General features: G+C 51.7%; 1 protein-coding gene across 2 annotated transcripts in view; it reads right to left on the reverse strand.

The window, feature by feature from the left end:
* SEZ6L (seizure related 6 homolog like) overlaps positions 1-13,089 on the reverse strand; it is a 143,041-nt gene that overhangs the window by 38,402 nt on the left and 91,550 nt on the right. For both annotated transcript variants that reach the window (XM_034791293.1, XM_034791292.1), the window contains exon 3: positions 11,106-11,239. In XM_034791293.1, the coding sequence (XP_034647184.1) occupies positions 11,106-11,239 (134 nt within the window). The remainder of the gene's footprint in view (positions 1-11,105; positions 11,240-13,089) is intronic.

Raw genomic sequence — 13,089 nt, forward strand, 5'->3', positions numbered from 1 at the left:
TGCCAGCAATTCCGGGTCACTGCCACTGACTCGTGGGCTGCTTTCGTCTCTAATTTTTCAAAGGAAAACAAATTGGCAGCTCATTTTTTTAGCCTGGAAACAGAACAACAAAAGCAACTGTGCTGGCCTGAGAGAGGCCGTGCTCCCTATCCAGCCACCTTCAGCATCATTCAGCACTTCAGACCCTGCTGGCAAGCTGGCTCTCCCCGTGCCTGGCCAGTGTTGGGAGCATGAGCTACCTGAGGTCAAGCCCTAGCCAGCCAGCGGGAGGCGAAGCTGCTTGGTTGGGGAAGGATCCCTGGCTCCCATGCAGCACTTTTCATCTGTAGATGTGAAAGCACTTTGCAATCTGGCTTGTGTTTATAGATGGGAAAACTGAGGCATAGAGGCTAAGTAACTTGCCCAGGGTTATCCAGGAAGTCTGAGGCAGAGCAGGGAGGTGAACCTGGCTCTCCTAAGTCTTATCACCTTAACCACTGGACCAGCGTGGCAATGAGGGCTGTCCCCTCTGCTCACAGCATGGAGGTGATCTTGGGTCTCTCCCTCCCCAACTGCTTCTGCAGGCCCAGCAGGCATGGCTGACCAAATGGACCCCGGCTAGTCTTTGAGGGGTTCTCTTTAGGCTCCAGACCTGGCCACAGTGAGCCCTGCCTTGGTGATGTCTCGACTGAGAGCTTGGAGATACCCCGGGATGCTGCTGGCCCATGGTGCATTCCCTCCGGCTGCATTAGCTGCAGGGAACGCATGGCCCTCACTGGCTCCACTTCACTTCCAGACTGGGTTGGCTTTGATTTACTGAGGCTGTGGTGGGTTGGGTCCTGGCTCCCTGACACACTTCCTGGAGGGCTCAGACTAACAGTCTGGGCTAGGGGAGAGGGCAGGTAGATTCTCCTTTCACTGCCCCCAGTGTAAATCAGGGGGCACCTCATTGAAACCATTGTGAAATTGGTGGGAGAGGAGACTCGACTCCAGGGGGCTCTCAGAAGGGAAGGAGCAGCGTTAGGGCTCCGTGCCAGGCACTGGCGTGGGGGGGGGGGACTTGGAGACTCCTGCACGTGTGCTTGTTTTGGGGGGCAATTCACTTTTTCTTGGGCTTCCTGGATGAGAGGCAAGAACTGAGAGCTCGATTCCTATGTGCACAGGAGCATACAACGAACATGTGCCTAACTTGTACACAATTGCCTTGTTTGTTCCAGTCTCCAATGGCAAACGCCCCAATGAAAAACCTCTCTCGGCAGACAGAGACCTGGGCTCAGATTTCAACATTAATTCCTTGTTGATTAAGGGTGGATGAATTGGAATAGCTGAAACGAACACAGCCAAACTCAGCCTTTGTATAAGTTAAAGCAACTCCACTGACTTCCGCTGGGTTTTCACCTGGGCTGGATTTAGCTCATTGTGTCTGTTCTGAATCACCGGAAAAATCCAGAGACTTCCTGACGTGTGTTGTGCTGAAATCACTCAAGGATGGTTCTGTTTCCAAACCAGGTTTGTCAGGTGAAGGCCGGCCCCAAAGTCACGCTGACAAATTGAGACAGGAAATATTCAAGGAACAGTCATTGGAGCAGCATGACAATTGAGCTGCTCTGCTTTACGGCGGCTTTCCCCGTTTTCAGGGCCTGTCTGCGGAGGAGAAATTTCAGGCGGGTACGTAGGCTGGAGACAGATCTCTGAAGGGGGCAGGTGCTGATTAATGCATTGCAGCACTTACCCAGCAAGCTGACGCGCAGGCATTCCTGACGGGTGGCAGCAGCAGGCCCCGGGCGAGGGGAGGCTTTGCAGAGCTATTGCTCTAGCCGGCAGCCCGCATGGCAGCAGTCACTTTCCAGCTATTTCAATTCTGTCTCGGGTTAGGCTGTACTTGGGAAACGTACAGAAGAGGATGAAAGAAAGAGCCGGGGGGTTTCTTGCTCTCTTGAAGCAGATTTCTCCTTTATCACAGGGAGGCAGGTAACCAGCACAGTCCTGGGGACTCCCCTCTGTGTCTGGGATAACTGTCAGCTACACATTGGTACAGTGGCCTTGGGCCAGGGAGCATCAGCCAGGCAGAAAGGTACCATATGTGCAGCTTCCTGCCAGGAACTGCAAAGGGAAATCAAAGAGTGAACTAATTTAAGCTCCCGGAACATGTGTCATTAAGACGGGGGCAGGGGGAAGAATCCTTCCAACCCAAACGAACAGACTCGTTCGCCCCCTAGAAAAAACCCAAACATCTTTACATGGAGCTGAAATCTCTCTAAGGAAATGATGTTTCTTGCCAAGAATGTCAAGAGTTTTTTATAAATGTAATTTTATTATAATTAGCTGCTCTGTCCTTATCGCTGCGATGCGGGGACCTAATTTGCAGCATGTCAGTGGCTCAGGGCTTGATGTGCTGGGCGGCTTGCAGTGGGCTCGGTAAGAGGACTGGGGTCTGAAACGTCTAATAAGGTGAGATTCACCCCTGGGCAGAGCGCCAGCACAAAGTCTCGTTAGGAGCCACTTATATTCCACAAGGCCGAGGTACCACTTAAATCCCACTTCACCCCATGTCTAGGCCTTATGCACAGAGCTGAATTTCCCCTATAATTCATCAAGGGCCGGATTCACAGGCCACTGACATCAGTGGGAAAATTTGCATTGACTTCAATGGGTTCAGGCTGGGGTAAGGCCAGGATGACAGAGCTGCTGAGGTGTGCAGAGGGGTTCTCCATTCAGGGGCATGTGCAGGAGCGAATTGCTGGAGAGAAGTAATTAGAACTTGCCAGGGACTTTCATTTTCTTTCTCTTTTTGTAACTCCCGCACGGTGACATGGTAATGAGCTTTTCTCTTTTACGCCGCTCTGTCTCTTAATCTATATTACAAGATGTTAGTAATGTAGTAATGAATCTTTACTCTTCCGGATTTTTTTCCTTCCATCCACCCATTTAATGAGTTATTACCCTATCCAAATGCATCACAGAGAAGGGCTTTTGTTTAAATTCAGCTTCAGTTTTTCTGCCTTCTCATCTGCGGCTGCTGTGATGCCATTAAAAGGCTTAAACAGGGAGATCTTTTCCTGTGTGTTTCTGAACTAGACATTCCCGGCAATGGTACTGATACAGCAGAGCTAATGAGGGACAAAGGGCAGTGTTTTGTTCTGTGATCTGCACAGGCCATCCCTCCAGTGCGCAGAACACAACAGTGTGCGCTGGGCCAGGGACCGCGCTGTGCAGTAACCACATGGGGCCCCAGGGGCTGGGAAGAGATCCCCTTTATTCAGTGAGGTAGTTCCCAAGTACCTCTGCAGAACAGAGCACAGGCTTCGGCAGCACCCGTCCCGCAGCCTTCCTGTCTGGGCAGCTAAACCACTGAAAGATACAGTTCCCAATACCACTGGGGCCTAATGCCAGACATGAGGGGCCTGGGGTCAGCTGGTAACCGTAGCACCAGCGTGGCTGAGTGGCATCGCCAGGACTGCTCTTCAGCCCAGCAGCATCACTTGGCCCGCACCTGCCATCGCTCCTTGGCCTGCCTTGTTCCCTGCCCTGCTCCAGCCCAGCTCGGTTTCCGACTCCTGACTCTGGCTCTTGGCTCTGACCACTAGGCCTGACCAGAGGGAGCCTTTCCATTGTCTCTGGTGGGGGCTGGACCAGGCCCTGAATCCCCTGGACCGTCCATAGGGGTTTGACTTAGGAATCCAGTCTTAAATATAGACCACAGCTCTGCTGCACTGGAGAGACGTATGTGTGTCCCTGCCACAAAGCCTCTGCTGCAACTCGCAGGGCCTGGTCTCTCCACTGATGACTAAGGCCTGGTCTCCACCTAAAACATAGGTCCACCTCGGTACCTCGCTCAGGGCTATGGGAAATCCTGTGCTCTGAGTGCCGTAGTCAGGTTGACCTAAGTCCCACTGTAGACGCAGCTAGATCAACGGAAGAGTCCTTCTGCCGACCTAGTTCCTGCCTCTCGGAGAGGTGGATCACCTGCCTCGAGGGAGAAAACCCGTCTGCAATGCAGGGAGTGTCTACACGACAGCGGCGGCAGCGCCAGGGCTCGCTGCTCTAGTGGCTGCAGTGCAGATGGGTGCTCAGCTAGTCTGGCGCCCGGCGAGCCTTCCCGGCCGGGTCGGGAGTTCGTACGGCTGCTGCCCATGCTGTGGCTGTGCAGTCTCCAGCCCAGGGAACCCAGCACCAGCACAAAAGCCACGTAGAAACCGAAAAGGAGCCACTGCAAAGTTGCATAACATGAATGGGGCGGCCCGGTTTAGCTGATGCAGCCCTAACGGTGTTATAGAATCACAGAAGCAGGACCAACACCAACTAAATCATCCCAGCCAGGGCTTGGTCAAGCTGGGCCTTAAAAACCTCTAAGGATGGAGATTCCACCACCTCCGTAGGTAACGCATTCCAGTGCTTCACCACCCTCCTAGTGAACAGTGTTTCCTAATATCCAATATCCTAGGTGGGGTCTCTCTCTCTCTCCCCTGCCACGCCACCACTGTGACCATTTCAGCAAGGCCTCTTCTGCTTCTCTCCGTTACTGGAGTCAGGAATTAAATGCCAGCAATTGCCAGCACGAGTGACTATGTGGCGGGGGGGAAGAATGGCATTGCACTATATCCGCACCTGACTCATGTAATTAGCTTTGTAGCCGGTGAAGCTGGGAGCATCTGTACATGTAAAATAATTAAAGGAGGCGGGAAGGGATTCTAAATGACAGGCTGGCAAAACAAGAGGGAGCAGCAGGAAAGCCATTAATCTTTTCATCAGGCCATCACGCTGGGCTGCTCTTTTCTCCCTCAGACTAGATGGGTGAGGCCGGGATCCCTCAGAGATGGGTAAAGATAATCGTCATCAGTGCTTTGATCAGCCATTCAGGCCATCCGAAAATCCCTGGTTATTTCCCTTCCGGGAGTAGTGTGCGGCTAAACAACCCCGTCCTCAACAGCTTCTGACAAGGGCTGTGCGAATAATACATGACGCTTAGTTGGCACTTTCCATCTTCTGATCACTTTAAAACACTGGATAATTAATCCTTAAAATACCAGTACAAGGGAGGCATTTAAATAGACAATGATCCTCACTTTACAGAGGGGAAACTGAGGCACGGAGCAGGGACGTGACACCCTCTGGGCTACACGGGGAGTTGGTGTGAGAGCTGGGATTAGCGTTCAGGATCTCCGGTGCTTGTATTATTAGACCACAGCGCTCCCCTGAGAGTGGAGGGGCGATGGGCCAGGGACTGCCCAAACACTGACAGCCTGCTTCCTCGTCTACATCTTTAATCATGATTAGCCCTTGGATGGCATCTCTACCCATCAAAGCCCTTGGCAGACATTTTCAGCCTCACTAGCCCTGTGTCAAAAGCCCTTGGTATGGAGGGAATCAAAGACTTCTCATATTTTGAGTGTTTGTTTATTTTCTGCAGTTACTGATGATTTGCATGGACCTCACGTGACATTTAGGGCATTTCATTCCCTCTCCTGCCGACTGTCTCTCTAAGGTAATTTACCTTCATGTTGGTCTTGTGACCTACCCAGGGTTCAGCTCAGCGACTTCCCTTTTATCTCCTTCTAAACTGGCGTGACAGGATAACAGTGACACCTGGAATCCTGGGGGCATTTCCGCCTGCGAAGTCCAAGCGTGCACTATTCTAACTGCACACACTAGTGCTCTGTGTCTTTGGTGATATTCTGGGCGTAAGGACTATCCTTCCATGCAGCCACATTCCCGTCGCACTCACCTGTATATCTGATACACTACATGCCATATAGAGATTAAAGCATGAAAAGAGATCAAATGTCTCTCACTTGCCCTGCGTGCTATTTCCAGCCTCCATCTGAAATAAATCGCAAAGCTGGTTAAAGAGTCTTCCACAGAGCTTGCTGCCCGTGGCGATAGGTGAGCCAGCTTTTGACACCAGACCATGGTGCCCCACGTCCGATTCAGTGATCCCAGGAGAGGCTTCTCCAGCGTGGGGATCCTAGGAGCAAGGGTTTCTTATTTTCCTTCCGTTTGCTCATAGATTCTAGCCCATCTGCCAGGGAGATCATTAGAGGCTGGACGGAGGGGAAGAGTTTCTTGCTGTTTTCATCTCAGGCAGCTGGTATTGAGGAGGCAGGAGACAAAGTTATGCAGGTGGGTTCCAGCCTGTCTGTACTTGGGACACTTGTACTGCAGTGTCCTGTACCGTAATATGGAAAACATGGGCCCCCTGGCTCCCTTTCCTGCCTCACTGTCAGTACCTGCTCAGCGCCCTGTTCGCCAGCCCTCAGCCAGGCAACAGAACAGGGTTAGCTGAGTCCATTCAACAGCTGTATGTGTCCCCTGAGCGTTCCTGCGGCCCAGACTAGCAATGGGACTTTCCCATCCATAGCAGCAGGGACAGCTCCACTCTCACCCTGAGACTGGGCCAGCATGGAACTGATCTCAGGCAGGAATATTTGGATTCCCTTCATAAGCCACACATGTGAAGGGACATGAGCACTGCTCACCTAGGTGAGGGGCAAACCGGGAAAGAGGGGCTGCTAGCCCGAAACAGTAAGTTATATTCTTGGCTTCAAAAGTCCAAATTTAGAGCTGTCCCTTGGCGGCTTTGCACAGATTACTCCAAATGTTGCCCTATTTCCATGTATTGCTCTGCAGAGGTTATATTCTATCAGAGATTAACCATTGTCCAGCAATGTAGCCAAAGTGCTAGGCTCAGACATGCTTTCTTTACAGAGCTTTTCTTTCCAAGCATCCCCCCGTCCTGCTCTCCAAAATGTGCCTATTACGGTGGATAACTCCCCGTTCTTGGACGCTTCAGGCCTGGCTGTTCCTCTTGCTCTAAGGATGTTGCTTAGAGTGGGCTGAGTATTTTAGCAAGGGCAGCCAGCTTTCACATTGTTGTATGGAGCTGTGAAACAAATTCTCTCCCCATACATCCCCCAGTCCCCCCCACTAAAACCTACCCGTCATCTGTAATCTGATCATTGTGCCCAGGCCTGGGCTGGGCATAGTGGCGAGAATTAGCAAGGAGTGTGTGTATGGGGGGCGGGGAGGCTCCCTACATTCCCCTGCTGCTACCTAGCCCCCCTGCTCGTACATTCAAACCTAGTGACTGATTTGCTTTTCATTCAGAGACCCCCAGTGGCTTAGCAGATCTGGGTGTACTTGTGTGTCATGCAGCCATGACTCCTGTCCTGTACACAGCATGGTGAGAAACGAATGCTGCCCGTGCAGAGCAGATATGTGCTCGGAGCCAGGCAAGGTTGTGCTCAGCAAAGGCAGATCTGCTTTGTAATATAACGGCTAAGAGCCTCAGACGCATCAGCAAAGTGAAAAGGGGAGTTCTGAAGGCGGAGAGGCTAATTTTATGCTCCATTGAAACCATGACCTACAACGGAGCAAGGTCAGGAATGATGTCACTGGATGGGTTACAACGGGAGGCAAATTTACAGCAGAGCAGTTTGTCTTTAGCACCCTCTTGATTCAGGAGACAGAGTTCTTGTTAGAGAAAAGTTTTTAAAATATGCATAAAATGCCAGCGTTTCAGTGTTTGCCCCAATGCTCGCTCCACTTGACGACCGTGCTACATTTAATTCCACGAACACCCTTTCCATCAGGCTGCAACAAGGTCAGCCCTCTCCTTCAGTCCAGCCACACATAACGGTGGGAACAAGCCCGCCCGTTCCTTTGAATGCACATTGCTAATTACAGAGATTAAAAGTGGATGTAGCTTAATAAGAAATAAATTGTAACATGGGGAAAACTGAAGAAGAAAAAGGTCCCAAGGAGAGCTCTAGTCTAGTGCACAGACTACGCTGAGGTTGTTTTACTCATGTTTCAAGGACAGGTAGCGACTGCTCTTCTCCTTCTGGGGCTTATTTATCAGTTACCTGGCCAGGCTTCCAGGATGGCTTCTAACGCAGGGAAATATTAGCACCGTTTTCCCAGGAACAGCTCATTTCAGTTGCACACACTAAGCAAGGAGTGAGAGCTGTTTCCATGGCGTGTCAGTGACTGTTCTACAGCTGACCCCAGTGGGACGGCCCCTAATCAGAGCACCTGGGCTGAATATATTTCTCCAGCGCCTTAATTGTGCCTGCAGGAATGTTCATAATTGACCAGACAGGGGCCCCGATCCAGCAAGCTATTTAAGGGCATGCCTAACTTAAATCACCCGAGTAGTCCCTAAGCACCGTGCTGAATGCCGGCCTTGGCACGTGGCAATTCCACAAACAGTGGGTCTGACATATCCGTCACATGACCCGCATTCTTTGGGGCAGGCACTGGCCTGTCCTATGTTTGTACAGCATCGAGCACAATGAGGTGGTTGTGACTGTTAATATTAAATCATAATAACGCTAATATGTCTGCGGACTCCGGGTGTCTGCAAACCCGCCAGGGTAGGCGTGTCTCTTTCCTGTGTTTGTACAGCGCCTAGCACCCTGGCGTCCGGATCCTGATCAGGGCCGTTGGGTGTATACTACACATCGTTACCTTTACTCTCTTGTCACGTGTGGCCGCATGTTTATTTCTTCTGCGCCTGAGGATTATGGTCCATGTTGGTGAACGTGATTTCCTCTTGTGACGGCTATCAGACACGGGCCAGTATTGCACATGAACAAAAGGTGCGGCCCCAGGCGTGTGCTGCGCTTTGAGGCGCACACATGTTCTTACTTGGAAATAGTGAATTTTCCTGTTACTGAATTTGTGTCATGGATATAACCGGGGGATTCCTAGGGAGTCAGCTCTGCACCTAAGAATAGCAGAACTGTTGGGTTCTCTTGACACATGGGCGCTTCCATGTAGAGCCCATCCCATTAAGGGTTGGGGAACAAAGGTGGAGCAATCAGTCAATTTGGAGAGAATGCTTTTTATTTTTCTCCTAGCTATCAAGGCAGGATGTCTGTTTGGGGAATAAATTGCTTGCCATTGTCCCTGTGTTAAAGTTAATTGGATGGTATTTTAAAGCTTTGATCTCTCTGGGGATCAAACTGTACCAGCTCCCTTCTATCGTTTATTTGTGAATGGATTAGGAAGAATCTGGAGTTTTTCCCATGTCAGACTCATTTGTAGTAGCAGCTGCACCAGGCAAAATAATCTATATGACCATATGGCAGGTGAGCAGTAGGGAAGTGATATATACAGCTGGCCAGCACTGGTGGTCAATAAATGGTAAACTACAGCCACCACCTGATGAATGTTATGTGTAGCTGCAGCTGGAGTTGTGTATATGGTTCACCTTGCATGTTAGGCAGGAGTTTATCCTACTACTCTGCTTGTGTTTGTCTAGGGCACGGAGGCTTCTTTGGAATGCAAGGGTGATAATTGACATGAGTTTGAAATGTAGGTCCAGTGCTCATGTTGGTTTGAGCCTCCCTTCCAGCTGGCACATAGGGAGTGAGCCTGGAGCTCTATATGGAGGGGGGGAATTGATGGACATACAAACGTGCATGGAATGGCCAGGGTAAGTGAAAACTGCCCGAAGCAGGACCGATAGAAACTAGGGCTAGTTGATATTTGTCTATCAGAATCCTTCTTGGGCTGAAAACGGACTTTTCAACTAAGCTAAACTTTTTGCAAAAAGTATTTACTTTTCTGGGAAAATTTTGACTTTTCATGAAAAAACAAACAAACCCCAAAGTCAAAAAGATTTGGCGAAACTCCCAACATTTTGATTTGGAAATACTGCAGGGTGGTACCTCCCCCTGATCTCCCCTATGGGCGGGGCTCCCTGGCCAGGTCCCACCACAGCGGTGGGGCTCCCATGTAGATGAGAACAGGGGCACAAGGTGCCTGACCTGCGACTCCCACCAGGCACTGCGGCAGCATTCCAAATCAGGCTTTGGACGGAAAAAATTGGGTTTGATTTTTTGCCAAAAAGTTTAAATTTTCTGGGAAAACTTTGACAAAAGCAAAGCCAGTGTAAACGTGTCCTGAATCAGGGCCATTGACTTCAGTGGGAGCACGTTTCGTTTACATGGGGGTACGTGACAATGCAGGCACACTCAGCTACCGGTTTGCGTAGTGCCTTCGTCTTTGCTAAACCTTTGCCTTACTTGCAGGCTGAGGCGTGTAAAACCTTCACACCATTATGATGCGTGTGCTCATCCGGGAGTGGGGTTCGTGGTTAGGGTACTGGGACTTTGGCACTGACTTGTTGTGTGACTCTGGGGAAGTCACTTCACTGCTCCCTGCCTCAGTTTTCCCATCTGTAAATTGGGAATGAGGCAGAGCTGGTTCTCAGCAGGGTGGGACGGTAAATGAGCTGGTAGCTGTAAAGTGCATGGAGAAGCTTGGCTGCAGGGTGCTCTGGAGGACAAGGTATTAAATACTCTGAGCTCCTTGGATGGCAGATGTGCTAGTGACAGTATCACCATAACTGGGGCTGACTGGCTGGTGCTGGATGGGCAGAGGGCTCCTTCGCTCTGACAAGCCACTTGCATTCAGGGGCAGGATTTCAGCACTGTGTCTATGTCCCTGCTCGCCCGCCAGGATCTACGTTAATGTACACATGTTCCATTACAAGTGTTGCCCTTCCAACACGCTGTGTGTATGTGTTCGATCCTCTCCTTGCTGCCCCAAAGAACAAGCACAGTGGCTGCTGGATAGAATCCTAGAAAAACCCTTCTGCAGAGAGGGGCGTTTCCTGACACAGTGAGTCTGAGATTCCAGTATCAGACCCCAGACTGACCCAACACTGCTACCTCAGGCAGGGGAATTTCCCACCATGCATCTCTGCCCCTGCTCCCCCTCTCTTTGCCTGCCACTGAGTCACACACTTGAGCTGAGGCTGTTTCTTTTGTCCTAGTCTACATGGATAAAAGCGGCTGATGGGACCAGTGGGGATTCCCTGGGGCTGGAGCGGGACCTATGGAGTGCATACAGCTAATGCTGGCCCACTGTGGAGGGACGAATGTCACCCTAGGTGCCCATGTGTGCAGTCAATAGCTGCAGTCGGGGGCTTTGTGTCCAGCACCAACCAGCCCAGCAGAGTCTGTCCCCGGCAGCTCTCTGCACATGTCAGGAGAGCGATGCTCATTCGATGGGTACAGATGGGAAGACGAGAACTACAACATTTTTTAATTACATGATGGCAGTTTCAGGCACTGACTCACTGAGGAAACATCAGCCCCGAAATGCCACCGTGTTCTTACCTGGAGCTCAACTCCATAGCCCGTGTAGACTGTCACGTTATAGGTGCACTCCAGGAAGTTGGGCACAGGAAGCGGGGGATAGTCCGTCGAGTCAATGTAGCCTTCTGGGTCGTAGAAGCTCACGCTGCAGATAACTGGAGGCAAAGCCATATGAATTAATAATCAACTGTGGGGAGCTTCCCACTGGCTGAGGAACAAGCCTTGTGGGCCGTCCCAGCTCCCCTTCCACACTTCGGGTTTGGGACGGGGAAAGAGCTAAGAAAAAATTTTGTTTCCCTTTTTCTTTTTTTAAAAGAGATCTCTGACCAAAAAAGCTCAGACCATCCCTGCAGGTTCCCTTCTGCAGGCGACTTGCCAGCGACAGGGAAACAGAGACTGAGAGAGTATCAAAGTCTATTCTGGAGTCAGATTCCGGCAGTCACTCACTCCTGTTTCATTTCTGCATACGAATAAACAGTGACCCTGACTGAGGTGGTTCACTGCAGGCCACAACGCCGTGTTTCCTGCCAGATAGACCTTGCCAACCATCCGAACACTTCTGGAATGAGCACAGCACCTGCACCTCTTAAATGCACCGCATAGCACGGCTCATTCAGACACCTGGTCCAAAGCCCCTGGCAGTCAATGGAACGACTCCCAGTGAAGGACTTTGGATCAGGCCCATAGACCTTAGCTTTTTCTAATAGCCACCCTGAAGTTTGGTTGTTATTTGACTGGCAGGAGCTTGGCCTGAGGGAGGACAGCAGGCTAGTAACATCCTAACAGCAGTGAGGTGTGTGAGGAATGCTAGGTACAGGTGCACAATGAAGCGCCACCTCCCGCCTCCCAACACAACACGACTCTCACTAGCGCCAGGGACCGTTAACTGGGGCTGGGCCCCAGACAGCCCTGCTGATGGGGTGATAGCTGCACTGCCCACACTAGCCCTGCAAGAGCTCGAGTGGGCCCAATCAGCCAGTGAGGATGCAATAGGGGAGAATTAAGCCTGGGAGGAAAGCCCTGACTGGGGAAAGCTCACCTGTGTGGGGACAGGCGGGACTTCTATAAAGGCTGGAAGTTGGCGGCAGAGGGGCTGCAGGGAGGTAGTTTGCAGGCACTCCCAGGAGGAGGGAGGTGCACTTGGGGGGCCATAGGGACAAGGAGCCCAGGGCTCAGGCTGGCAAACCTGGAGGCGTGGGGAGGGCCCGGAGGTGAAGAAGAGACTCAGGGAAAGGCAGCAGGGTGCAGGAGGGAACCACACCTGGCTGCGGTTCAGAGGGCCCGAGCTGGAACCCGGAGTAGAGAACAGGCCTGGGTTCCCCTGCCAGCCACTGAGGGAGCAGCCCCTGCGGCAGGGAACGGAAGGACTGACAGAGACGGCTGGTGAGCAGGGACTTTGATACACGTCCCCGGAATGGGAAACCACGTACGTAGGGACCTGGCCGGAGGGCTGAGTCGCACAGAAGATGCTGCGGTTCCTGGAGCGAGAGGGGCACAGGCTCAGAGAGTAGCTGCTGGCCGGGGCGTCGACCTGAGGAGCAATTCCCCACCGTGACAGGAGGCGGCGCCGTCCCTGCGGTGAGTCAAGCCCCCCGTGACAGATGGAAAAATCCCTGGTTTTATGTAAGAAACCTATTTCCCCGGCCGTGGGCTACCTCTGATATCACCATGTGCATCCCTGCTGGCAGCCCATGGCCTCTGGCTCCTGGGCCCCTCACGCAGCAGAGAAGAGAGCTAACCCCCGTGAGCTGGAGCAACTCTGCTCGCTCAGCGGATGGAGCTGGCCCATGCCAGGCGCTTCCTTGCGAGCAGAGACTTCCTCCTTGGCTTTAGCCTGGGTTATTCTAAACCCTCAGTTTCCTGCTCCACATTCACTAAGTTCTGCTGGTTCCACTAGAACAGCCTTCCTGATCCCCCAGGATACCTTAAAGACTTGACTTTGGGTTACAATCTCGGTGTCTATGCCATTGCGTGGCTAGCTGGCTCCCACTCCATCTCCTGCATT

This window comes from Trachemys scripta, chromosome 15, assembly GCF_013100865.1.
Source record: "Trachemys scripta elegans isolate TJP31775 chromosome 15, CAS_Tse_1.0, whole genome shotgun sequence".
Lineage (NCBI taxonomy): Eukaryota > Metazoa > Chordata > Testudines > Emydidae > Trachemys > Trachemys scripta.